The 27,962-nt window shown below is 39.9% G+C and overlaps 2 protein-coding genes across 3 annotated transcripts in view; one reads left to right on the plus strand and one right to left on the minus strand.

The window, feature by feature from the left end:
* The window catches only part of erich3 (glutamate-rich 3), a 29,127-nt gene extending 16,242 nt beyond the window's left edge, over positions 1-12,885 (plus strand). The window contains exon 15 of the mRNA XM_047374852.1: positions 12,536-12,885. The gene's annotated coding sequence lies outside the window, so the exon portion shown is untranslated. The remainder of the gene's footprint in view (positions 1-12,535) is intronic.
* Positions 22-27,833, minus strand: tnni3k (TNNI3 interacting kinase). Of its 2 annotated transcripts, XM_047374854.1 has the most exons (28): positions 26,513-27,833; positions 26,274-26,441; positions 26,087-26,179; positions 19,072-19,143; positions 18,772-18,880; positions 18,581-18,666; positions 18,284-18,381; positions 17,993-18,103; positions 16,410-16,508; positions 16,179-16,317; positions 15,844-15,988; positions 15,656-15,760; positions 15,484-15,578; positions 15,254-15,403; positions 13,891-13,974; positions 13,744-13,800; positions 12,954-13,046; positions 12,807-12,864; positions 12,519-12,713; positions 11,547-11,651; positions 11,405-11,457; positions 10,040-10,092; positions 9,478-9,610; positions 7,884-7,993; positions 6,996-7,055; positions 4,507-4,676; positions 2,376-2,455; positions 22-281 (listed from the first exon to the last, which is right to left on the minus strand). In XM_047374854.1, exons 1-28 carry the CDS (start codon positions 26,583-26,585, stop codon positions 202-204), a joined length of 2,874 nt encoding a protein of 957 aa, XP_047230810.1. In that variant the 5' UTR covers positions 26,586-27,833; the 3' UTR covers positions 22-201. The 2 variants fall into 2 exon arrangements, with proteins under 2 accessions (XP_047230810.1, XP_047230809.1); XM_047374853.1 differs by lacking the exons at positions 22-281; positions 2,376-2,455; positions 4,507-4,676; ... (20 more) ...; positions 18,772-18,880; positions 19,072-19,143 and adding an exon at positions 20,768-22,413 and having other exon boundaries at positions 26,513-27,814.
* Between the last annotated feature and the right edge of the window lie 129 nt (positions 27,834-27,962).

Below are 27,962 nucleotides of genomic sequence, written 5' to 3' on the forward strand. Positions count from 1 at the left end.
ACTATTTGACTGACAAAAGCATTTTTGTTTTTACAATATTTTAGCATTTATTGCAAATCGTATGCAAAGACATTAAACTAATTTGATATAAAAGAAAACTCAACATCAAGTATTGTGTAAATTAGCAATAAATCTTCTACTCCCTTCTTTATTCAACATTTTCTACAGTGATTTCACAGAATACAGAGAATGATTAACAGTTTAGCCATTTTCTTCAAAGCTGCCACTGCTGCTGAAGGATGAGCAGAACCTCATGGTGCTCATGGGATCAGAAACATACCCTGAGAGACACAAGAAAAACATGACATAGCCAGGCTGTTGTGAGCTTCTTCTGTAATAGGTATTGATATTTACAAGTTACTGTTATTTTAATGTACACTGGATGGTAGATTATAACATAAATAGATGTGTGTTTTTCTTTTTTTAAGCAGTACCAATAAATGAGTTATATATATATAAATAAGTTAATCCTAACAAAAAGAAGGAAGTAAAAACTCTAAACCTATAGCCATCCACAGCTGAAACAGGTTAAAGGGCAAATATCAATATTTAGAGCCAGAAAACCTAAAAACGATAGGCCTTTTGATTGTTTTATAAAGCAGTAATTTTAATTTTAATTTTTAAATGAACTTTTCTGACACAAAATGTGCCTTTGGAGCCACATCTATATAAACAGAGTCACCATTAAAATATGTTCATAATGACATAGTGTGTGTAACGGCACACTGCAACAGCAAATTGTTTTAAACTGAAAAAGATTTGTTTTCCTGACAAAAAATATATACATTAGCAGGAATAATAAATGGATTGTCTCCTTTTTTAACAAAACAGAAAAAGATGATGGGATTACTCCCACCAAAGATCCTCTATTCAGGAAAAGTGTGTGAGTTTTGTAAAAGTTAATAGGTGAGGAGGGCAGATTTCCCCTCACCCTCCACACATAGTTCAGAAAACTCAAAAATAGATGTTTAATTATCCTGCTATACTAAAAGTGAAGATCATTTGGGTTTAGCATCTAGGGTCCCACCTCATTACTACATGTCTATGTCAACACATCATGGAGTGAAGAGTATCTCCACTTCTGAATATATCTTCTAGCAATTAAAGTATGGCTGAAATGGTCACTATCATTAGGGTAGCAGAATGGATGAAAACAGCAGGCAGCAGAGGAGCATAATATGCTAAACATTTGAGAAAGATAACTGCCACATAACTCAAATAGACTACTTGAACTAGTTTGCAGGAATTTGCTTATTTTCTTCATCTGAAACACTTTGTGCACCAGGATAATAAAACTGTTGTTTCTGCAAAAGAAGCCAGCTTTATGCAGAATATTGTCTACAAGGGAAGCAATGACCCAATGCTTAACGAGAAGACTGTTGCACAAGTAATGACCCAGCTATGACGGACACATAGCTCACGTGGCGTCAGCAGTCAGACCCTTAAGGCAATGGTGGGTGTTCTTCATTTGCATAAATCTTTAGAAAATTTGGTATTTTTACTTTTTATGTGTGTAGTGCAGTTAAACTCTTCCTAAGAAACAAAAGTATGACTGTGTTATGATATAGAAAAGTCAGTCAATCAGTCATTTTCTACCACTTATTCCATAGTGGGTAGCGGGGAAGCTGGTGCCTGTCTCCAGCAGTCAATGGGCAGGGACAGGTCGCCAGTCCATCGCAGGGCATCACACAAACAACCATGCACACTTTAGAGTGACCAATTAACCTAACAGGCATGTCTTTGGACTGTGGGAGAAAGCCGGAGTACCCGGTGAGAACCCACACATGCACAGGGAGAACATGCAGAAAGACCCCCAGCCGGGTATCGAACCCAGGACCTTCTTGCTGCAAGGCAACAGTGCTACCAACTGCGCCACCGTGCAGCCCCTGATATAGAAAAGTGAGACTTTTAACTGCTCTATTCACTTCTGCTAGGTTACACAACCCCTGCATACCTGGTTGATATAAACTATTCTGGTGATCCAGTGTGACAGTCCTGATCAGAACAGGAACTTAAGTACCTCAATGCTGTCAGAAATTTAGGTTTTAGAATTGCACTTTTTGTCCCAAGCATTCATTCTCTACTCTGGCAAATTACAGGCAGACTGGGCTTACTACAAAAACTTTTAAATCAATGAATAGGGCGCCGGTCTGTTTGGTCTCAAAGTTACTGCTCTCGGAAAACAGCTTTTTGAATTTCTTTCATTTTCAACATGGAAATTAATCAAATTATTGTAAGCTATGAGCCCCAACACAAATGAGAAGGAAAAGTTTTGAAAATTATGATTTTTACCCTTTACACCTTTTGTACTAGGTTAAGTTAATTTATTTAAGGAAATACCTATAGATTGGATTTTATGTGTTGTGCAAACAAACCATTTCGATCGATGGGAGAGAACTGCATGTTCCTTCTGATTTCCTCCAGTGAAAGGCCACCAGAAGCTCGATGACGCTCACTGAAAATAGTGAAATGAACAACCTCAGCTCCTTCTTTGTTAATCAGCTGCAAACAATACTTGTCCTGGAATAAACACTGCTACGTTTACATGCAGGAGGACAGATGAGATGGTGAAAGATGAGACATTTAATGCTTTCCCTTTCTAGAGGAACACTGTTTCCAACACTGATGACAGCTTTAAAACATTTTACCACACAATAAAACTCCATGAGAAATGCTTAGATATTTTTTTTATGTTTAACAGTTCTATAATTTTCATAATGTATTTAATATATAAAAAGATAAATTTGACTATAGTTGGTATTTTAACTATTTCTTGATTATACCATGATCAATAATCTCATATTTGTTTACTGGGTTGATACCATTACCAGATTGCCTCTTTTATATACAGGGCTTTAAAACTAGTGTCCATTAGAAACCTGATCTAATACAAAATGCCACACATATTTTCCATTGCCTTCCGGGTTGGTTTGTTTCCTCTATGGTTACCAAGTAACTCCATTGTTCACTGCAGCATTACACAACTTAACTGATCACTGGGACAACACTTGTACATCTGTTTAAACAGACTGAAGGCTTTGTTCTACAAATCAGAAGTGGTCCAGACAATTTTCCTCTGGAATTTATTGTTTTTTAAGCCATTTTTAAACTAAAAGGATTTGCTTTGAAAGTCCCCTGCAGAGACTCTTTGGTCAAAGCTTTGGCAGCATTTTGTCAATTCACTTTAATGATGTCTTAGAAATGCAAACCAATGAGATATTTAGATTAGATTAAATGAAGACTCCTGTTTAGGTTTTGTTTGATATAATCTGAAGGAAATTTTGGTTTGGTCATTTTGTTTCCTTGTTGTACTGCCTATGTCTTTTAGCAAATAATCTTTTACCTTTAGAAAACCCGTTTCTTTCTCTTTTAAATGAGCCACATCTGCAAGGAAAACCAATTTTTTAGTGAAGCTGCATGTGGGTTGTATGCAGGTTAGGCCCATGACAATTCTGTCCGATTTTCTGTGCCATTGGCAACAGCTTATTCTGCTACTGACACTTGTTTGCTATCATTTATTGTACTGAATGACTGACGTTTACTTATTCAGGGGCCTCAGTAGTGTGTGGAAGAACCATACAAAGAACAGTACAAAGACACATAATCCTGGGACCTCGTTCTGTTGCTGGTCTCCAGCCAGCACACACTGCTGCAGGATGGCATCCCATTCTTTGCCTGACATTTGTTGCATGCCAGTCAGTGTGGTTGTGTTGGCCACTCTGGCACAGAAAGCATGCTCAAACTAATCCAAGAAGTGTTCAGTGGGGTTTAGGAGAGCACTGCAGGTAGGCCATTCCATCATCTGTGTTCCTAAATTCTGGAGGTAGCTTCTGATAAACCCTGTTCTGTCAGGGCAAGTGAGACATTGTGGAGGGTTGAGTTCACTCCCTAAGAGTGCAAATATGGGATCGCCACTGATTGCAGAATTTCACCTCGAAATCTCTCTGCATTAGGATGACCTCTAACGATAACAAATGTGGTTTTTCAGGGAGGGAGATGCCATCCCACATTATCACTGCCTCCACCAATATGTGTTTGGCATTAGCAGACAAGCAAGTTTTCATGGGTGCACTCCACATACTCAACTCTGCTGTTCCACAAAAGCATTTCCTTACAAAAAATGGCAAAAGCTTTGTTACAAAGCAAATCAAAGAAAATAAATGGAACAAACACACATTTCTTCACTTCTTGTGTCAAGTATAGTTGGAAATTGGAAACATAATCACATTTTAAATAATGTACCCCTTAGGTATATTATTCATAGAGTGAGAGTGTATTTATAATCATTTCTTTTTTTAAAGGTAGAGCATTAATTTGTTATTAAATTGCTCACCAAAGTAACTGCACGAAAACCCATATTAAAGAGAAAAGAAGACCTACTAAAGCTTTAGGTAAACTGTTTACCCAGATTCTGCTTTAGTTATTCAGTACTATAGAACTGGCTGAGCCTGAGTGACCCCTGTGTTGCAAACCTCTTGATCTTCTGTTGTCTAAGATCAGTCCTACCTCTGAGTCCAGAATGCGTAGGCACGGGTGTTGAGAGCATACTCCAGCTCAAAACGAGAGCGCAGGGCGGCCACGTGGCTTCGGCCAGGTCCCCCTCGGCTGAGCAGACAGTCAGAGGAGGAAGAGGGCGAAAGGGAGCCGCTGCTGTTGCTGGACACTGGCGACATCAACTATGACACATCACACAACAACGATATTGTTTTATTGAGTATGATGTTAAAGATAAAATTGGATAAAAAGTTTTTCTATCAAAGGAAACCCAGCAGATTGCATCCAATCAGTGACTTGCAGCATTCACTCCTCCTGGATGAGCATGTAGAGACAGTGGACAGTCACTGGCGTTGACTTTGCAGCAATCCCTCATACTGAGCATGCATGTAGCGACAGTGGAGAGGAAAAACTCCCTTCTAACCTCCAGCAGAACCAGGCTCAGTATGAGCGGCCATCTGCCACGACCGACTGGGGGTTTGAGAGAACAGAGCAGAGACACAAAGAGAATAAAGAAGCGCTGATCCAGAAGTCCTTTCTATGGGAAGGAAAAGTAAATGTTAATGGATGTAGCTCCTTTAGTCGTTTCATCTAGAAAGAAAGAACAGATAAACTCTCAGCCAGTTTTCAAGGTTAGAGTCTGAAAGAGAGCACATAGAGTTAGTCACAGTAAAAGATCAGTCAATTGCTATATCTAGGAGAGAGAAAGGGTTAAACACTAAAAGACAGGGCTATGTGGATCATCGGTACAGGGTGAGCATTAAATTGTTGCCAGCAGAAGCTTGGACGATGCCCCCCACCAGAAAGGTGTCACAGGTAGACACAGAGTCAAGCCAGGTGTAGCTTCTAGGAAGAGAAAGTAGAGAGAACAAAGTTAAAAGCTGAAATAACAGCAAATAATGCAAAATTGGAGAGTAGTGTGAGAATGTAGCGAAGAGGGTGAAAGTGGTCATTATGTCCTCCAGCAGCCTAAGCCTATAGCAGCATAACTACAGAGATAGCTCAGGATAACCTAAGCCACTCTAACTATAAGCTTATTAAAAAGGAAAGTTTTAAGCCTAGCCTTAAAGGTAGACAGTTTGTCCATCTAGAGCCCACTGATGGTCATTGTTATACTAAAAACCACAACGATTGGGATACCTCTCTCTGTCAGATTGACCATAACCACTGGAAAAGAGAGGGGGTCATATAGGTAGCAGAAATGGAGGGTGTGTTTGCACCTCAACCATAACTGAGCCAGTTTAGGCTAAACCTGACTCCCCCTTACTCCAACCAACAGGGAGGGAGGAAGACGGAGGTAAAAATAAGGAAGATAGCTCAGGATAAATTAAGCCACTCTAACTATAAGCTTTATCAAAAAGGAGAGTTTTTAGCCTAGCCTTAAAAGTAGACAGGGTGTCTGCCTCACGGACCAAAACTGGGAGCTTGTTCCACAGGAGAGGAGCCTGATAACTAAAGGATCTTCCTCCCATTCTACTTCTAGAGACTCTAGGAACCACCAGTAAACCTGCAGTCTGAGAACGAAGTGCTCTGTTAGGAACATATGGAACAATCAGATCTCTGATGTATGATGGAGCTAGATCATTAAGGACTTTATATGTGAGGAAGATAATTTTAAATTCTATTCTAAATTTAACAGGGAGCCAATGAAGGGAAGCTAAAATAGGAGAAATATGATCTCTCTTTTTAATTTTCATCATAACTCTTGCTGCAGCATTTTGGATCAGCTGAAGGCTTTTAACTGCATTTTGTGGACATCCTGATAGTAAAGAATTACAATAGTCCAGCCTTGAAGTAACAAATGCATGGACTAGTTTTTTAGCTTCACTCCTGGACAGGGTATTTCTAATTTTGGCGATGTTCCGGAGATGAAAGAAGGAAATCCCAGAAACCTGTTTAATGTGGGATTTAAATGACATGTCCTGGTCAAAAATAACACCAAGGTTTTTTACTTTATTGTATGTAAATTACATACAATAATGTACTGACCCTTGTCAGTGCATATGTACATGTGTACTGAAACCGTGATTCATCTTTAGCATTCAGTCCTGTTGTGTCCTCAACTGCCTACAATTATAGTGTATCTAATTAACCTGAAGGAAAGTTCAGTTGTTCCAGCTGGATTTTCCGGCCATTTCCTCTTGGCATCCTTAAGACAAATCTAGAATTTGCAGATATGTTACAAAAGATCAAAAGGACCACATTGTAAAAAGTGTCATAGGAAGTGTTTAAAAAATCCACACATTATATATAAACCATAGCATATGGTCATCAGTGATTAGAGAAAATATGGGACAACAAAGACTGAACATTTCTCCAAAACCAATGAAAAGTCAAGACGGAACCTAATCATGAACAACCAGCAGAACTTTGTGTCGTGTAGTGGCTTGGCCCTACTGTACATGTGTCAAGAACCTCCTGTGCTGTTTAAGTATGACAAAAATTCAAACGCATAAAATCTGTACAGAGGCGAATTCATTTTCACGGCACGGGGTACGCACCTCAGTGTTGCTCAGACATTCCTCCAAGTTGGAAACCACTTCAGAGAATTCAGGCCTGTCCTGAAATCAGAGACAAGCGAACAATATTTTTTCCCTATGGCCTCAATCTTAACCGAAAACAAATGCACAGATGTAGACGCTGTCTTCCTGTTTTTTATTATATAAGTCCACCCACAGTGAAGCAAAGGTGAACTCTGCTTTTAAAAGGGATCCTTTAGATCTCCTACCTTGGTGTAAAAGAACAAACACTCCCCCCCAGAACCTGTTCTAATATACATCACATCCTGAGAGGGTGGCTACAGTCTATCCGCAGTTCAGTAAGTCATACCAAGTAAACCAAACAGACGCAAACACTGAAAGCATTTTATACATTTATGTTTGACGGAAACAATTAGGTTTTTAGGCCAATTAAGAGAACAATTTTAACCTTAATTGGCACACAGGAAGAATATCTGTCACAAAGGGAAATATGGTGCCAGCACATTCGGCTGTGAAATAATGTATCTTAATGAGGCTAAGTGGAAAACTGTCCCAGATAATTATGAGCATCATAGCACAGTGGGAGGACCCTGCAAATCCCATGTGTTCCTACATGAAAAGAGCAGAGCAATGATGTTTCCTCTAGGGGCAGGATTCTATCATTCATTAAGCGCTGAATGTGCATGAAGGACCAGCTGACTCTGCATCCTTTTACTTAGGAGCACAGCTTAAGAGGTGAATGAAATTATCATATTTTGCAATTTATCATAACAAAGAATACATGCTGAGCAATGCAAAACATAGTAGATGGAAAGTTCCTTGTGTACAAGGTTAGAAATGTGTAAGAAATGCTACTTTATTCAGAAAATCAGAGATAAACTCGGTAGAAGTCAAATTGAGAGCATTTACTTCTGGGCAGGAGTTCCAGCCTCTCATGAGAAGAGCAGAGATTGGTTTGGGGATCGAGTAACCAATAGGAGGCCGAATGTGATGGTAAGCCATGTCTGCAGCAGCAGCAGCTGGGGATAAGAGGAACACAGACTGAGGTGTAAAATTAAACCATTTTTGCTGACAACCTTTGCAGTGTATCTTTGTTTTAAACTCCTCAATTATGGTATGTAACTGAAATGTTTAATTACTGCTTTCTATTATAATTAAACATAAGCATAACACTCTGAACATAACATAATTTATAAATAATGTACTTGCTAATATATGTAAGTTAGCACTTTCACAATGTGATATTGAACAAAACACAATATGGTGTCTGTGCAGCCTGAAAAAGTTGCTGCCACAATTATAGACTCTTATTATCTTATAATCATCAATTTGTTTTTAGAAAGCTAAGCACTGATATAAATGCAACACTCACCAAATTCACTGTCGTTTCAGCCTGTGACCCCCAAAATAACAGTGCCAGAGACTGGCGATACCCTCTATCCTCACAGGAAACTTGGAAGAAGTTGTCTTGACTTAATGTGTAAAGCAGCTAATCAGACGTCAGGGTCTGTTAATCCTCCCCACTTAGTTTAATGGGTCAATGTGACAGCTTCAAATATTTCATGTTGACATTACTGAACTGAGGCGTGAAATAAATACATATAGAGTGAAATAATTATTGGTATTTTTAAAAATTTATTATTTAATTCTAAATGTTAAAATTTAAAGGTATATTTAAATATTTAACAATACATTAAATAAATAAATGGTACATTTCATTATTTAATGGGTCATTTAATGGTATATTTAATCATTTCCTTAGGCCCTCCATACTCCTCAGGGCTCACATTACGACTATTCTGAAAATCACCTAGCGACCCCCTACTTGGAGTCTTGCGACCCTCCGTGGGGTCCTGACACCCCCTTTGGCAACTACTGCTCTACATCATCTAGAGTCCTAGGTCCTGACATATGCTCTCATTTTTTTAGTTCATCCACGGGTTATCTATGAGATTTAGGTGTTGGGGCTATAATGTCATGGAAGAAGGTTGTGTCTGCAAAGCAGTGTTGTTTCGGATCATTTTCCAGTTGAACTAGAGAGTTACAATTCATTTTTATTTCCGTTTTCCCCAAGGAAACAGAAAAGCCATGGATTACGAATAAAATGTCCCAGCTGCTAGAATAAAATCTTTGCCTAAGTGACATTTATTTCATGGGAATTGTTACACGTGTGTATAACTGTGGGTCAGGTAAATCTGTTTAAAAATACTATAACGTGTTATTTTTCTGTCTTCACACCACTTAAAAGTTGGATTTTCTTTTACGTTTTAGTGTTAGATTATGCTACTGGATCACACATATTTAACAGGGCTTCCAATAATAGTGGAGGGTACTGTATGCACTTTTCTGAATAAAAATTATACATTTATTTTTTTCCCTTTTTTTTTTTTTATCATAGTTCAAAACACAGATCCTGAAACTACTCCATATAAAACTATGCATCACAAATGTATTTCTTGGAATTGTAATAATGATTTGAATTATTGAGAGGATAGAAAACTACCTGGTTTCAGGTGAGCAAAAGGGATTTCTCCCGTGAGCAGCTCCCACAGGCAGAGGGCGTAGCTGAACATGTCCGCCTTCACCGAGTACCGTGTACACTGTGTGAACACCTCGGGGGCCATCCAGCGCAGGTTCTACACACGCAACGCAGAACGCAGCACGTAGAGAGATGCTTGAATTTGGCTTGCAGAGTAAGTTTTACAGAAGCGTATGACTGATGTGTTTTAAAACCTTAAGTCAGGTCAAACAGATACATGCACACAGGTGAAATATAGACCAATTACTGTGATAAACACAGAGTCCTAGTAAGGGCAAGTAGTTGGAGACAACAGGCGGTTCCCCAGAGATGCAACACACTTAACGTCAAACTGCAGGCAAAGCACTATGTAGCACTGAGTCAGCACATCCAGACAAATTCTGCATGAAGGCACTTTTCTTTTTTAGCTGGTGGGTAATTGATGGCAGATGCCAGCAGAAGCTCTGACTTGGGCTTCCACAAATCAGCATCATAAAAGTGGCTTGTTTTGTAGCTGGTGTGAGAGAATCTTGCAAATATCACTGACCCCTGGCTGCTTGGTGAGGTTATCCTCATCTACCGATTGCAAAAATCTGGATTCTGTAAAGGAAGAGATTCAGAGGTAAATCAAAGGCTCGACAGTTCTGTTTACGTCAGTATAAACTCTCTCATAAATAAGTAGCTTCTTTTGTTCAGTTTTCTCAACACAAACACATTCTTTGAAAGAAATTCAGTCTAAAAATAATAAACTTTTCTTCTGTCGTTATTTTTAGACAAAGATGAAGCCAAAAAAGACAAGCAAATTGTAAAAAACTAAGTACTCCCTTGCTGCTGCCATGTTAATTAGGTGAGAAAGTAGTAGATCCTGCTGTTCAGATGCACGGATTGATTAACACCTGTAAACCTGCTGTTGAAACTGATCATTCCTGCAAACTGTTGCAATGGACACCAGACCCCAACCAGACTAAAAGGCTGTTTTGGAACCACTGCAGAAAAGTACGCCCGGAAAACTCAATGCAGCATTAGGAGGGAATGGGTGAAAATTCTCCAACAACACTGTGAGACCCACAAAACAACTTGAATGACTTCAGGCTGTTATATAATGGGGTTTACTTTGTTGGTAACACTCAGGATTTCCATTTTAGCTTAATCTTTATTTAATACATATTAACATTGTGGAATCTGTTGTGCTTTTGTACACTTGAGGTTAGATTTAAATAATTTTTACATTTTTACTATGTCCCAAAACATGAAAGCCCAGAGTTGAAAAAGCACACTTTATTTGCCCCAGTAATGCATGCTGTCGCAAAAGAAATGTAGTATATGTACAGCTAAACCCAATATTATTTTTACCCCTGGCAGACTGAAAGTCCTGAATCTCATAGTGAACCTGTGAAGAGAGCTAAAGATTAGGGTGATGGCAAGAAAGCTTTCCAGGCAAGACCAGAAGATCATCACCAAAGATAAATTATCAAAATCCCAGAGGAAATTTAAAAAAAGCTGTTCAGCAATTCTGAGAAGGTTTTGATTGTTGGAATGCCAATAAAAAGTTTTCTACTGATTGGTGTGAAAGGTAGAAATATAACCCTTTGACATGCCATTTTTTATTAAATGTATATATAAAACTGTAAACAAATGATACTCCTTTTATGTTGCTTTGTTATATTTTAAGAGATGTAGAAATTATAAGAAAATGTTTCAATAAAGGATCTTAGTCTCTGAAAAACACTGAACCACTCTGCCTATGTTAGCTAAAATCAGCAACGTTTGTGAAAAAGATCTGATTCTGTCAGAACTGTCAGTGCTGAACAAAGTTGTTATCATAAATGTTCTAACTAGAGGTCCGAAGATGGAGATCCATTCTAGATCAATTCCTTTTTTTCTAATTAATTTAAAGCGAAGACATCCTGACCTCCAAAATCAGCCACCACTGCATGTCCATCTTCATAGAGCAGGATATTGTGACTGAAAGGGAGACACGTGTCATTTGTAACATCAGTAGTTATTTTAGACCAAAAACAGCTCCCACCACATGTTATTAGTGTGACACCAACCTGTTGAGGTCCCTGTGGATGATCGGCTGGGTGAGGTTGTGCAGGTACTCCATGCCCTTGGCCACATCGATGGCAATGATGAGCTTGGACTGCAGGTCGATGAGCCTGTCCATTGACACATATTAAAGCAGCAACCACTTAGTGCCAGATCAATGGCCTCCGCCAATCACAAGCAGCGCTTCACACAGATCAATAGGACAGTCTATAGAGACAGCACCTGGCCACACAGTTAGCGGAAGACTTCATCTGAATCAATGATGATCCCGGCTGAGGGGCAGAGATTGGTGAACTGATGCTAGCATAGCTGATAATGAGACCTGAACCTGTCAACATGTGCTTATTCTGCAACACCAATTACTGTCAGCAGTTTGACCTCATTTTACATCAAATTTGTTGTATACAGATGTTTTACATAACACAGACTAACAACATTTTTAACTTTAATGTAAAATGTTGAGCTCTTCCATAAGATATACTTAGGTAGGAAAGCGTAAATTGGTTTGAAAATCGGTGTAACACAATAGAAAAGCATTAGATTACATCTTAAGCTGAAATATCCCAACTGGTTCAGTAGAATCTGTATCAGCCTGAGACCACTGCAGCCCCATTGTTCCCCTTTTTACAACGTTCCTTGTCTATATTCTAGAATCCTTCCTGTGTTTTCAGGGAGTATTTTAATGTGTACACACATTGAATTGACATTTATTCATGCTACATCTTTTTTTACCTGGTTTTGTTTTCACTGTCAATTTGTTTCTTCCTCTGAACATTTTACAGCTGGTATTTCTTTTTCAGTAGCTTTAATTTACTGTCTATTTTTTGGCATTCATGTAGGCTGTAACTGTTTGTAGTTGTTTTATTGTCTTGTTAAAAAGAAATAATAATTTGTTGTGTTGGTAAATGACAGATAAATCAATGCGCTGTGCTCTTATGAGTGATTGAGACTGATACGTGTGATGTACATGTTCTCACCGCTTCTGCTCGTGCAGCAGGGAGAACAAGGACCCTCCGGAGATGTACTGGGTGACGATGGCAAACTGACTGGGGTCATCCAGACACGCCCCCACAAACTGGATGATACAGGGGTGATTGAGATGACAGAGGATGGAAACCTCTCTGCAGAACATGTCCACATCAGACTTTGAGCAGTATGTGTTGGCTCTATAGCTGTGAAAGACAAAAAAAAAAAAGAAATCAAATAATTCCTCACTTTCTGTTGGATACTAAATCACTTCGCTGTGTGCGTGGGAAGAAAAATACCGTTTTATGGCGACAATTTTGCTTCTGCATTTGCCTCTGTAGACTCTCCCAAAGGAACCTGTGTGTGTAACACATACTCTCATCAATAGCATTATCAGATTTTCAAGCACATTAGCTGACAGGAAAACCAAAGACGAATGGACCTACCCGATCCAATAATTTCATTAAACTCCAGCTCAGACAGCTGAAGGTGGAAATGAGATGGAAGGCTGGCCCTGAGCGCAAGCACTTCAGCTTTTTCTGGAAGAAGGACGAAAACCGTCATTAGCTCCAGTTGGAATGTGCTTTATTTAAATTCACTGTTCCGCTTACAGGCTACCTACAACATGAAAATAATTTATGATTTATTTAAATAACATTTTATATCAAATAATATTAGATAAGATTTTATTTCTATGGTAACATCACAGAAAGCATATTATCTGCTACTACTTTAACATCGATTTTAAGCAATAAACAACCAGAGATTGATCTATAATGCAAAATAGCAGACAAAAGGGCCCTGCAGAGGATAGTAAGGGGAGCTGGAAATGTCAATGGATTGTCTCTACCATCTGTTCGTGATCTGTTTCAGAGACACAGCATGAATAGAGCAATGGAAATAGTCAGTAACTTTTCACATCCTGTACTAAAACGTTTTAAATTTATGTCATGTTTGCCTTAATAAATGCAGTTTGCGTTTATTTATTTATGTGCTTTTTCAATTTCTTTGTACTCTAACGTGTTAATGTTAGAAACACTGTCTCGTTTTGTTGTAAACATTGCTTTGTGTGGAAATTACAAAAAATGGATTTAACTTGGTTTGATAATAAAAATCTGGTGTTGTGTGTTAGGATTAGCATCTGAAACCATTTCCCTGGCAACAGACACAGTGTGTGTAGCCCTCTGAGTTGACAGTGTTGAGGGAAATCTGCTGTACTTCACTCCACCTCACTACCTTTAGTCATGCTTTTGATTTTTCCAAGTGGAGATGGGACTGAAACATAGGAGCCATCTGGAAGACACAAGTACAAAATCAGACATTTTGTTGGGAGATTATTTAGGATTTTATTGCAATTGCTAATCAATCGGGTTTATTTCTCACCCCCTCCTGGCTGGGAGTATTCATTGCAAGGAGAATCATCTGGACGTTTGTAGTGTTTAAGAAGAGTGACGATGGTATCATGACCTGGCGAACACAAAGAGAAGACAACAGCAGGCTTTTAGTTGAGCTATGAAAACACTTTTGCAGACAAAGTCTTAAAATGTTTTTAAATTGTTTTGAACCTTTTCATATTTAGTCACGTTACAACTACAACGTTACCATGTGTTTTATGTGGCAGATAAACTTAATCAGAGCATAGTTGTAAAGTAGTGAGGAAAAGAAAACATGGTATTTGTTTTGCATTTTTTTTTTTATACATATAAATGTCTGAAAAGTATGGCATGCATTTGTATTCTGTCCTCTCTGAGTCTTCTGGGGTACCAGCTTTGTACATCCAGAGGCTGAAATTGTTGCAAACTGATCTTTGCAAAATGGATCAAGCTCAGTCAGGTCAGACTGGATGGGAACCATCTGTTAACTTCCCAAGTCTTGTCACAAATTCTTAAATGGGTTGAGCTCTACTCTCTCATTGTAGCTCTGGATTTATGTTCAGCATCATTTTCTTGCTGGAAGGTGACCCTCCACTGCAGACTCAAGGCATTGACTGGCTCTTAACATTCTTCCAGGATTGTTTTACATTTAGCTCAATTTATCTTCCAAATCAACTTTTACTAGATTCCCTGCCCTTGCTGAAAAAAATGTCCCCACAGCATGATGCTGCCACCACCATATGTCACAAGAGGGATGATATGCGCACTGTGATGTGTAGCGTTAGTTTTCCATCAACCATAGCATTTTACATGTAGGTCTAAAGATCATTGTTTTTTTCCATCACCTTTTGTGTCCCCGAAATGGCCTATGACAAACTGCAAAAGGACTAGCTTCTGTTCATCTTGCCAGTCTTCCATATAGGCCAGATTTATGCACAAACAATCCTCCCACCTGATCTGTGGATGTCTACAACTCCTCCAGAGTTACCATGGGCCTCTTGGCTGCTTATTTAAATAACACTCTTTGTGTACATCCTTTCAGATTAGGTGGATGACCAAGTCTTGGTAGATTTGTAGTTATGTCAGAGAACAGCTGTATGTATACTGAGAATAAACTGAATACAGGTGCACTCTATTTAGCTGACTCACAAATGCAACAGGTTACGCTGGATTTTGTTAAGTAGTATCAAAGTAAAGGGGGATGAATACAAATTCACACCACACTTCAGAATTTTTGGTTTAAAATTTTGAAAACTTTTCACCTCCACTTCACAATATGCGCTACTTTGCATTAGTCTATCAAATAAAATCCTAAATAAAATACATTAAAGCCTGTGGGTGGATGTGCCTTTGTAAGGTATTTACAAATGTACCTTTTTCATAGGCCCACATCAGGCATGTCTGCTCGTCTTTCTCCCCGCTGGACCTGCTAGGGTCACAAGCCACAAGGTTCATGTCGGCCCCGCTGTCCAGCAGAAACTGCACCAGGCGGATGTGGCCATGGAAACAGGCACTGTGAAGAGCTGAAGATGAAGATGTGAAGTTGGATTTTGTTACAAAGGTAAAGAGAGTCATGTCAGTTTTAAAGCAACTGAAAGATCACCCGTATGGCCATCTCTGCCCTGATGATTGATGCTCATGGTGTTCTGGCCCAGCAGGAATTTGACCATCTCTAGGTCTTTGCCGTACGTACAGGCACTGTGATATTAGACAGAGAATTATTATCCCCTCAGAGCTCAGTGGACAATACATAAAGCAGCTGTGGTCGTCTGTACCTGTGAAATGGCGTCTCACTGAATATGTTCTCTTTTAAAAGACTTTCGGTGCCAGAAAGCTGTATCATCTCCTTCACCGCGCTAAATTTACCATTGTAGCAGGCCCTGATTAAACACATTCACACAAAGAAATCAAGTCAACAACAGCAAACTGTTAGAGAACTGAGATCCACCAAGCATTAATTTACAAGTGTAGCGGGGTGTCCCCGTAGATGTTGACAGAATGAGGCTGAACTTCACTGCTCCTTTCCAGAAGAAAATGAATGATCTCTTGGTGACCAAAACGGGCGCAGAAGTGGAGAGGAACATGTTCTTCATTGTCTCGGGCATTGACTGGTTAAAAGAGAGCAAACAGTTTGAGACGCTGTTGTAAATGAGTTGTAAATGAGTCCCGAGTGGGTACTGAAGAAGGAAATGTGCTTGTTCAAACTGATTTTGCTGCACAGCCTAAATGGCTTTTAAAAACTATCAAACAGGTTTAAAAATAAATTACTCTGATTTGATTTGGATTCGATGGGCTCACCATTAGCTTTGCTGTCGTCTCCCACAAGCAGGTTGATGATGTCAAGAAAACCTTTAGCTGCAGCCAGGTGCAGTGGCCGGTCACCCACCTCACCACTGGCATCCACATCTGCCCCAAACTTCAGCAGAAGCTTTGCCACCTGGAAAGCAAGAAGAATGCACATGGGGAATCTTGAGAGGATTTTTTTTTTTTCAGTTTATGTTTTTCACAGAAATATGAGGCATTATCAACCTGCTCATGACCATAGTAGGAGGCAATATGCAGCGGAGTGAAAAACACTGCATCCTGAACGTTGACGAAAGCTCCATGCTGTAGGAGTATATCAGCAACCTAAATGAGGACATAATAGTGAATCAAAATAAGTTTATTCATAAAATAGATCTAAGGCAACTGGGGTTAACCAAGATGTTTCTTAAAATACCAAAATAAACCATTAAACAGAAAGCAATATGCTAATATCCATGAAATGCAACAAGATCACTAAAGGTTTTAGTAGATGCGGAGTACTTGATTGATTCAGGAAGGTTTTCCAGGGCCTTGAGGCTGCTGATGTAAAGGCACAATTATACTTTGCAACTAATATAAAATATTGTGGAAAACAAAAAATCTTGTTCCTGTTTTCTAAGAGATCCAAACATTAGACTAAAGGCAGATCTATAAAGTGTATTTAAAAAGCGTTGAGACTACTCAACCTGCATTTCTTTTTTTTTGTAAGATCAATGTCTGTCAGTCATTTTCTATACCGCTTCTTCCATAGTGGGTCGCGGGGAAGCTGGTGCTTATCTCCAGCAGTCTATGGGCTGGGTACACCCTGGACAGGTCGCCAGTCCATCGCAGTTCATCGCAGGGCAACACACAAACAACAATGCATACACTCATTCACACACCTAAGGGCAATTTAGAGAAACCAATTAACCTAACAGGCATGTCTTTGGATTGTGGGAGGAAGCCAGAGTACCCGGTGAGAAACCATGCATGAACCAAAGTCAAATTCCTTTTTTCTGTGCACCAACTTGGTGAATAAAGTTGATTCTGACTGAAACTTTTCCACATTTGTTTTCCACTCGGCATTCTTTACTATGAAAACCTACATAAAATACTGTGTAAACAACTATCTACCAACTGAGGTTTGTTAGAAAACATTAGAGTACAAGGGGCCCAATTTACACCAGGGAGGTCAGAGATAAAGTTATTGAGAATTTTAAAGCAGAAGGTTGGGTTGTAAAACAGACCACAAGATTTAAACATCTCCCAGAGTACTGTTCAATCCACCGTCCTAAAACTGAAGCATATGGCAAGACTGCAAAACTACCAGGATGAGGGTGTCCACCTAAAACTGACAGGTCAGGCAAGAAGAGCATTAATCAAGGAAACAGCCAACAGGCCCACGGCAACTCTGGAGAAGCTGCAGAAATCCACAGCTCAGGTGGGAAATTCTGCCAACAGGACAGGTGTTAATCTTGAACTCCACTAATCTGGCTTTTATTTCAGGTGGCACCTAAAAAGCTACTGTTTCAAGGAAGCCTTAAGAAGTTTAATTTACTTTTTGCTACAAGTCATGACGATGACACAGTAAACATGTAGAAAAAAGTAATGAGCTCCAAAACTGAACTTTGTACCTACATAAAAAATGCTATGCATGTTGGAAAACGAACATTATATCACCCTCAGCAAGCAGGTCAGAACTGATGGGAAGATGAGCTTGGCATCTGGCTACAAACAACAAACAATAATAAACTGTGACAATTACAGTACCCGAATAATAATGGGCGAACTGAGTGGGACACATGTAAAATACTGACTCTCCCTCTCACCTCTTGATGCCCGGCTAGTGTTGCAACGTGCAGAGCTGTGAGGGCCCCGTACCCCACCTGCTGCACATCTGATCCACCATGCAGGAGTTCAGTCACCAGCTCTGCGTTGTCCTGCACCTCAAAAACAAACACACCAAGAACTTACATTTATTTATGTACACATATACACTATGAAGCAGCTACTACATCTTTTTATGTCCACTTTTACTTCAGCATGTTGTAAACCTTTAAAAGGTTTTCAAACAAATAAAAGTAAGGACAACACATAATTGAGGACACAAGTTGCCCCACCTTATAAGCAGCCAGGTGGAGTGCAGTGAAACCATTCCTGGTCAGTCTAGAAGGATGCAGGCCTTTGAGCATCAGGGTACGCATCTGAGCCTTATTTCCTGGGTACACACAGGTGATATCATGAACTAATTATACCAAACTAACTCTACTTATTATTTCTCCACCTGTCTAGTTTTTGCTGCTGACAACAGAAAGGTCATTTACACACAATAATGTCAGTGGACGCTACAGCAATCCTTCCCTCCACTGTCACATTTTGCAGAGGCATTATTAATAGACTCCAGTAGTCATGCATACCTCCACATACGCAGCAGAGATGCAGCAGCGACAGCCCCTTCTCTGTTCGATAGTTCACGTTCACCTTCTGAAAAGCCTCATCAGAGCTGAATCACAGTCAGAATCACAAATCAAAAGATGTGAAAATCGTAACACCACAAAGAGTCAGAATCCATTTTAATTTGGATGAAAGGAATAGGAATATTTGTCACCTGAAAGCGAGGTGGAGGTCTGCCAGAGCACTTTCTGGGAGCTGGAAGTCGTCGTCCAGCTTCTCAATGATCACAGAGTATGACTCACCCACCTTCTTCTTCCACTCATCTTCACATTTATCACAAACATAATAATCTATTAACTTTACATAACATACATGAGGTGACATGTTAACAGCTTTAAATGGCAGCAATAGACCAAGTGTCAAAGCTTCTGCGGTTCATCTGTTTGGCTTCAGTAAAAAGTGATGAGAGCTAAAAGTAAAACAAGTGTAGTAAGTCTTGTACATCCAGCCTTACCTGTGCATGTCTGAGACGGCCTGGATTTGTAATTCCCCATTGAATTGGCCTTTTTCAGTGTAGTTTTGCGAACTACAGTAAGAGAGGAACACAATCTCACACTTTGGCACAATCGAAGGGTCCAGATAAAGACGGATCATGGCTGTGGGCTAAAAATAAACACTTCTGAGAGGAATGCCTCACAACTATGACAACCGATCTCCCTTCACTGCATTTGTCTACGGACTGTATTTAACAAAGTAGGTGATCAGTGCACAGCTGTGTCACACACAGCATAAGGACAGGGGAGAAGGATACAGGACGATCTGCATAACAATCAAAAAATTAGGCTTTCAGTTTGGTATTTTTTCAGCATTATGACTTGTTCCTGCTGAAAAGCTCACATTACAGATACATCTCAAAAATTTAGAATATCATGAAAAGTACAATGTTTTTTGTCACTCCTTTCAGAAAGTGACTCATATATGATATAGATTCATTACACACAGTGAAATATTTCAGGCCTTTATTCCTTGTAATTTTGATAATTATTGCATACAGATAATGAAAGCCCAAAATTCTGTGTTAGAAAATATAAATATTGTGAAAAAGTTAAATATTGGAAATTCATGGTGTCACACCCTGATCAGCTAATTAACTCAAAACATCTGCAAATGTTTGACTGATGTCCAGAAGACAGGTATTTACCCTTGACAAGGAAGGTAAGCCACAAAAGGAGCAAGTTGTTTACAGAGCGCTGTATCCAAGCATATTCAAAGAAAGTTGAGTGGGAAAAAAAAGTGTAGTAGGAAAAAGATGCCATGTCATCTGCTGGTGTTGGTCCACTGGGTTTTCTGAAGTCCTCAGTCAAAGCATCCATTCACCAGGCACCTTTAGAGCACTTCAAGCTTTGTGTGGCTGACAAGCTTTATGGAGATGCTGATTTCATTTTCCGACAGGACTTGGCACCTGCCCACACTGCCAAAGGAATCAAAGCTGGTTCAATGGCCATGGTGTTACTGTGCTTGATTTGCCAGTAAACTCACGTAACATGAGCCCCATAGAGGATCTATGGAGTAATGTCCTGAGGAAGATGGATGACCTGAAGCAGCCCGGGCTCCCATTGCGCCTCAGTCAAAGCACAGGCTGATCGCCTACATGCCACGGAGTATTGAGGCAGTGATTCATGCAAAAGGAGCCGGACCAAATATTGAGCGCATAGAAATGAAAATACATTTTGTTTTTTATATTTAACTTTTTCCAGACATTAAAATTGTTTGAGATTTAACAGTAGTTGTTAGCACAACAATAAGCAAATCAGTGTTTTCAGAATTCCAACAACAACTCCCCCAACTCTGAGCACCGACTTCCGAGACAAATTTAAGCGCAGGGTATCCTACCCCATGTACGATGGCAAGATGTAAATATGAGTTCTCAACCAATCTTGTCTGTCACAGCTCCAGTTGTTTGAAATGTTGACTCTGATGGTAGATATGGCAGAGAGTAGGCAAGTAGCTACTTTCTTGTAGCCATTTCCTGACTTATCAATACAATTGCCTTACTTGAAAGACATGTTCTCCATTTTTTTTCCATTTTGAAGAGGCGATAAGAGTACTCGACCTCTGTGTAGTCATATTTATACACCAAGGAAACAGGAAGCTAATTAAAAAGGTTCATAGAATCTGATTAACTTAAAAAAAACTGGCATGGAAAGGGATGAATGACAAAATTCCTTATTTTTAATTGTAAAATAACAAAAAAACATTCCCATCTCTCCTATTTAATGAATGTAAATCAACATACAAAAGTATGAAATAAAACATGATTTACTTAAAGTAGTTTTATAGAAATTGTTGTTTTTAAGGATACAATATTAAGTTACAAAATGTCAAAAGCTTCACTTTCACTGATAAAGTAAAATGTTTTAAATGAACTCATTGTCTCCAAACATGGCTGTTTAAATGCTGTGCTTCCCCTGTTTGATGTCATGATGTAATTCCCTCTTAAGCTTCAGCATTTCCTCCAGGTTCTTGTGGCGTAAACAGTCCTGCATTGACATCAGAGCTGTGCCTCTGGGAGGGGAGCTTGTGGTGCCGCTCAGGATGGCCTGCAGCATTCTGAGAGACATTGAGAACGAGCTTTGCTGCTCAGAGCAAACAGGAAACAAGCGAGCATTCCACAAACTACAGCTTGATGCGTCTCTGGAGAATTTGAGGCATTCGTTCTCCATCCCCCAATGGGACAGACACTTTGTAAGGTTAAACCCAAACAACAGTAGTTCTTCCAAATGTGCAGGAGAAGCCACGCTTTTCTTTAAATTGTCCTTAATCCCAAAGAAGACAGTCACAAAGGTGGTTTGTTCCTGGTGGCTAACACATAATGTGTGCATGAAAGCTCCAGCTGGCACAGAGAGGCCTGAGCTGACCCAGCAGCTGCTGATGATGGACCCCCCACCCACAGAGACCCCTGCTTCCAGTCTGGAGTACTCCACCACTGATCCAGCCTCGATGGAGCAACTGAGATCGAGGACACTGTGCATGATGCAGCAACCAGAACAGTTTTCATTTACATTTACAGTGAAGGCAGATGATAGGAGACCCAGCTCACTCCTGAAGGCCTCGTTCTCCGTCAGGTGGAAGAGGTACTCTGTCGTGGTCCCGATGTGGTAAAATTTGGAGTTGTTGAGGAGAATGACATTGAGCGGCGTCCCTTTAAGTTGAAAGAAGATCTTTTGTCGGATTTCGACCAGACTGCTCTCCTCTTTGGTGACATTAGCAGTGTTTTTGGTGTACTCTATTGTGGCTTTAGGCCCCAGAGCTTGAAGAAAGTCCCCGTATGCATCTATCTCACATTTCAAAGGACCCAACTCATTCAGCAGGTTCAGAATTGACTTGGCAGTGTCGAAGTCCATGTAATAGGTGCTGTCTGTGTAGACAAACTCACTGTCAGACATGGAAAACATGCCACCCTGCTTCCTACAAACAGCTCCGCTATCCCGCATCTTATCGATGCTTGGCTTGTGCAGAAAGGACAGACAGGAAGCACTCTCCATTTCTGGGAACGAGGATCTTTCATGCAGATCCAACACAAACACACCATGGGTAGTTCCCATAGAGAGTGGGGAAGGGTGGGCTAAAGCTGTAAACCCTGGTTTATCAAAGCTAACTCTCTCCTCTTCTGGTATACTGTACAGCTCTATGTCGTCTGCACAGGTTACCAAGAGGCCAGGCTTCATTTGTGATGGGAAATCCACATACATAGCCAGCTTGAGCTCCAGCATCTGATAGATGGGGTCACCCAGCGGTAAAGGCATGAGGATCTTTCCCAGAGCACTGGCACTGGGCAGACGCTGGCTGAAGCCACCTGAAGGTAAAAACATGTAGAGGGGAGAAATGTTTTATAGAGCACTGTGCATCAGGTAACCATTCTAATGATGTCTAATTCCATAATTCACATAATTTTACTACAATGTTACAATCAAATTTAATGTTCTGTGTATCTTGATGATTTTTCCTTAACAGAATTCCATTTTTTTTTATGATTTCCCTTAAATATATCAGAAATTCTGTTGATGTCTGAAACTCCTAAACAGTTTCCTTTCCTGTAGGTAGAAAGTGGAGAAGTTTCCTCGAATATGTTGGAGGCTGACCAACTCTGTGGACTTCCCATGCTTTTTTATTTAACCCTTGTGTGGTGTTCATATTGTTTTTACTCAGCCAATGTCTCTGGGTCTGGTGGACCTGTTGCATTTTGTGATTTTTAATGCCTCACAATCAAACACAAATTTACAATTAATTTACATTAATTGTATCATTTTTCCTTCAGTAAATAATTAAAATGGGTCCCACAGACCCGAACACCACACAAGGGTTAAAAGACAAATTAGTTATATTATAAGAGCAGAAAGTGTGCATAGAATGGAGTTTGCAAGAACAAGGTTTGAACTACCTAATATTAGGAAAACGTCATTGTGATACTATCGTTAAGTACTGCATCGATATCAGTTTAATTAAAACAGATTTTCCTTCCTCTTCTATTTCATCTCTGGCTGCTGGTCCACCATCAAGTATGGGCAAATAGAGAAGTGGGACTCCATTCAAATGGCTTAATGATTATATAGCCATTTGAATACTATATACTATATGATTTGTGCGCAGACTGTGGATCTATCTCATCTAGAACAAACCAGCCTACCAGATGTTGCAGTTCAGATAGTCCCTTGCAATAAAGATATTACACAAACTGGTATTGCAATGACAAACAACTACATTTTTGATATTGTCAGAAATTTGCCTTAGGCTATGTGTGGGTTTTTTTCCCCTCACTGTTCATGCTGTCACAACCTTTCCTGATGGTGGGGCTGAGCAAAGTGAGCGGCGTAGTTGCCTGGCAGCACAGCTGCACTTCATCAGGACCTCATCAGGTAGAGCTTAAGAGGAGCAGGTGGCTGATCAGTCGATGCCTGAGTGCCTTCCTATGTGGTACCTCAAGCCTCCATGTTAGAACGTTTGTTTTGTTCCTGCTGACCCTCCAGTTAATTCCTGGTTTTTGTGTTTTTCCCTACAAGGTTGCCAGCTTGTCACGAACCGGATCACTTCGGCCAAGAATCGAATCCTCTGATCTTGCTAAACTGGTCAGATCCAACCATCCGGCTGCTCCCAAGGCTGGGATCCGCTAAAGTCCTGCCCATCCTCAACCAACAAGCTGCTAAAGGACTCCAAGTGCCTCAACGATCTCTAACTGTTTCTCTCCCAGTGGAACTCTGCACCAGCCCAAGTAAGCCCTCTCTAGATCTTTGCTCGCTCCTTCAAATCCTATGCTCACCATCTACTCTTCCTCATGCAGTGATTCCTGCCCAAGCCCTGACTACTTATCTACAGGTCCTTCTCAAAATATTAGCATATTGTGATAAAGTTAATTATTTTCCATAATGTAATGATGAAAATTTAACATTCATATATTTTAGATTCATTGCACACTAACTGAAATATTTCAGGTCTTTTATTGTCTTAATACGGATGATTTTGACATACAGCTCACGAAAACCCAAAATTCCTATCTCACAAAATTAGCATATCATTAAAAGGGTCTCTAAACGAGCTATGAACCTAATCATCTGAATCAACAAGTTAACTCTAAACACCTGCAAAAGATTCCTGAGGCCTTTAAAACTCCCAGCCTGGTTCATCACTCAAAACCCCAATCATGGGTAAGACTGCCGACCTGACTGCTGTCCAGAAGGCCACTATTGACACCCTCAAGCAAGAGGGTAAGACACAGAAATAAATCTCTGAACGAATAGGCTGTTCCCAGAGTGCTGTATCAAGGCACCTCAGTGGGAAGTCTGTGGGAAGGAAAACGTGTGGCAGAAAACGCTGCACAACGAGAAGAGGTGACCGGACCCTGAGGAAGATTGTGGAGAAGGGCCGATTCCAGACCTTGGGGGACCTGCGGAAGCAGTGGACTGAGTCTGGAGTAGAAACATCCAGAGCCACCGTGCACAGGCGTGTGCAGGAAATGGGCTACAGGTGCCGCATTCCCCAGACCTGGGCTACAGAGAAGCAGCACTGGACTGTTGCTCAGTGGTCCAAAGTACTTTTTTCGGATGAAAGCAAATTCTGCATGTCATTCGGAAATCAAGGTGCCAGAGTCTGGAGGAAGACTGGGGAGAAGGAAATGCCAAAATGCCAGAAGTCCAGTGTCAAGTACCCACAGTCAGTGATGGTCTGGGGTGCCGTGTCAGCTGCTGGTGTTGGTCCACTGTGTTTTATCAAGGGCAGGGTCAATGCAGCTAGCTATCGGGAGATTTTGGAGCACTTCATGCTTCTATCTGCTTAAAAGCTTTATGGAGATGAAGATTTCATTTTTCAGCACGACCTGGCACCTGCTCACAGTGCCAAAACCACTGGTAAATGGTTTACTGACCATGGTATCACTGTGCTCAATTGGCCTGCCAACTCTCCTGACCTGAACCCCATAGAGAATCTGTGGGATATTGTGAAGAGAACGTTGAGAGACTCAAGACCCAACACTCTGGATGAGCTAAAGGCTGCTATCGAAGCATCCTGGGCCTCCATAAGACCTCAGCAGTGCCACAGGCTGATTGCCTCCATGCCACGCCGCATTGAAGCAGTCATTTCTGCAAAAGGATTCCCGACCAAGTATTGAGTGCATAACTGTACATGATTATTTGAAGGTTGACGTTTTTTGTATTAAAAACACTTTTTCTTTTATTGGTCGGATGAAATATACTAATTTTGTGAGATAGGAATTTTGGGTTTTCATGAGCTGTATGCCAAAATCATCCGTATTATCTGGTTAAACTGCCTTTGACTCCTGTTGATTTCCTGCATGTGGGTCAGAAGTTCTAAAAATATGACCGGTATGCAGCCCTAGATCAAACTTGTCTTTAATTGGCTTTCTTTTTATTTATACATCACTTTGTGCCAAGAGCGGCTCTAGGAATTCCCCATAACCTCATTACTTGTATATTTGAGGTGGCTGCACAGCTTCAAAAAACCTAATTGAACTGAATGTGTAATTGGGACCTGTTAAAAAATTAAATCCAAACCCTAAGGGCACTGCTAAGAACTCTAGACACATTCTTTAATAGTCCTAACGATCTGTCTAGATGCATCTTTTACAGTTTTGCTTGGCATTAGAAATATTAAACGGTGTCCCATTATTCCACTGAACCAGGGCTGATGACAACATTGTTTACTATGGGAATATAATTTTATTTACATGCAATGTTTTTTTGTAATAGATATTTTTGTTTGCCTCTTATGTCTGTGCTGCTGTTATGCATTGCTGACCTGAACAGCCCCTGCACACATGCATGCTTACATGACTTTATGAATGCATCAATACAGAAAAAAAATCCTTGTCCCTTAAGATCTTTTAGTCTTGAAAAACCTTTTTTTTTTTGCCTTTTGTAAACCATTCCTTCAAGCAAGGTACGTACAAAAAAGTAATTTCAACCAGACCACCATATTTAGTTTTAAGCAGTATAAAAGTGTAAGGTAAGTGAGAGAACCTGCATGGATCAGGAGGATTCTCAGGTTGCTCAGAGCTTTTCCATAGATGTCATTCAGCTGCTGCAGAGCATACAGAGTGGAGCCTCCATTGCCTGCAAAACAACACTTTAAATATGAATCCAACAGAAGTAAGAAGAGTAAAACATAATGAATGCCTTAAGTCAGCACTGACAGCGGTTCACTGACCTATTTTGCACCCAGGAGGATCAGAGAAGACCTTGTACTGAACTCCGAGAGGAAGCTCTTTCCTCTCAATCTTCTCTCTGATTTGCCGCTCGTATGAGTCTCTCTGGCTCCCGTCCACAGCAGTCACAGCCACCACATCCCAAAACTCACCTGGTAAAACCTCTCGACCTTCAGGAAAGCCAAAATGTTACTCCTACTGAACTGGATCTTAAGTGAGATGAATGAAATGTTAAGCTCACCGCGTAGAAGGTTCATTTTCCTTAACTTTTCTCTGGTTGCAGTTTTTAATTTCCTGCTGCACCCTTGACTCATGCTGGCGCTTCTACTATGAAATACACGATACAAAACCGAATATGTTTTTAGTTTTAACTAAGACTCTTCTGTTTGACAGTTCTCTTCTTCCGGGTTTGGTCACGTGGTTGTGTTTACAGCGCATGCGTGCAGGCTCTGCGCCGCTAAAACAACACAAACTCGTTCTGATATTTTTATTTATAGAGACAGTTTGCACAAATAACAGGGTTTCCACCCAGGTAAAATTAAAATAGAGCTATATCATGTCACAACGTGAAAACATTATCGTTCTAACAATATACTTTTCATGTTTGTAGTATAAAATGTTACAATATACACTTATTAAATTACAACAAAAAACATCTTGCTGTATAGATATTATATTGTATAAAGTGATATATTGTACAAACAAAAATATTGTTTGAATAAATCTTTCGTTTTATTAACGTGATATAGCTCTATTTATCTTTTGTCTAGGTGCCAGCTCTACTCTTCCCAAAAGTTCAGCTTCTCCAAAATTTACACCAGATGAATATAGAGAGGAATTTTAATCCAGAAGTGTCTGTCTACTCAAAATTAAGTACTGTACACTATGTGCGTTTAGTATGGGGTCAGGACTTATCTTGTATGAATCCCCTGAACTATTGAATGGGCTTTGTTACACAATTCTGACACAATCCTCACACTTTTTCCTTATCAACTTTCCATTAAAATGCTTAGAGATAGCACTCTCTGAGCAGGCAGATACTTTTGTGATGCTTATTATTGCTTACCCTTTCATCTTAGAGGGTAAGCAATACATTCTCTATTGTGTATTTAAAATTTCTTATGAACTGGCTTTCTAGTTTTCAATTTTAATCATTAAATTAAAAAAAACAGGCAAAAAAATGTAAAATATTTGTTGACCGATTAAATACAGCTGTACCCTTGCCAATGGCCCTCTGCAGTGATTGGTCTGCCAACTGGGAAACGATATCCAGCAACTGCAGACTCTTTGGAGCATGCCAATGTAGCCATAAGACACCAATTAGACTTGCTAAGATATGATGCATGATAATATAGACATGTTAGAATGTTTGTTCTGTACTGTAGTGTCCAAAAGTCTTTGTAAAAGCCATTGCCTGCTCATTTACTTTTTTTTGTTGTTTTTTTTGTCCACTCCTTGTGCCTGATCTCAACAGAAAAAAATGAGTGTTGTTGTACAGTATGTGCTTTAAAATGCCCAGATGGGAGTGGTTGACAAGGAGATGTGTCAGTTCTACAGCAAATAAACAATATCAGGAAGTTATATTTTGAAGATGTATTGAAAGAAAATACAGCAAGAAACTGACACATGACTTGACAAAAACTGAATCCCTGAAGATTCAGAATAAAATGTTTTTACATTATGTCGCCACA

Source organism: Girardinichthys multiradiatus, chromosome 9 (genome assembly GCF_021462225.1).
Source record: "Girardinichthys multiradiatus isolate DD_20200921_A chromosome 9, DD_fGirMul_XY1, whole genome shotgun sequence".
NCBI classification, from domain to species: domain Eukaryota; kingdom Metazoa; phylum Chordata; class Actinopteri; order Cyprinodontiformes; family Goodeidae; genus Girardinichthys; species Girardinichthys multiradiatus.

Bases quoted from the DNA above. Each gene is read 5' to 3' on its own strand.
- tnni3k (XM_047374854.1), bottom strand. From the start codon at position 26,585: ATGAGTCAAGGGTGCAGCAGGAAATTAAAAACTGCAACCAGAGAAAAG. The intron at 15,989-16,178 runs GTGAGCCCATCG...TCTTTTAACCAG, and splicing joins AGACGACAGCAAAGCTAATG to TCAATGCCCGAGACAATGAA. The intron at 13,975-15,253 runs GTACATTTGTAA...TGTGTTCGCCAG, and splicing joins GATGTGGGCCTATGAAAAAG to GTCATGATACCATCGTCACT.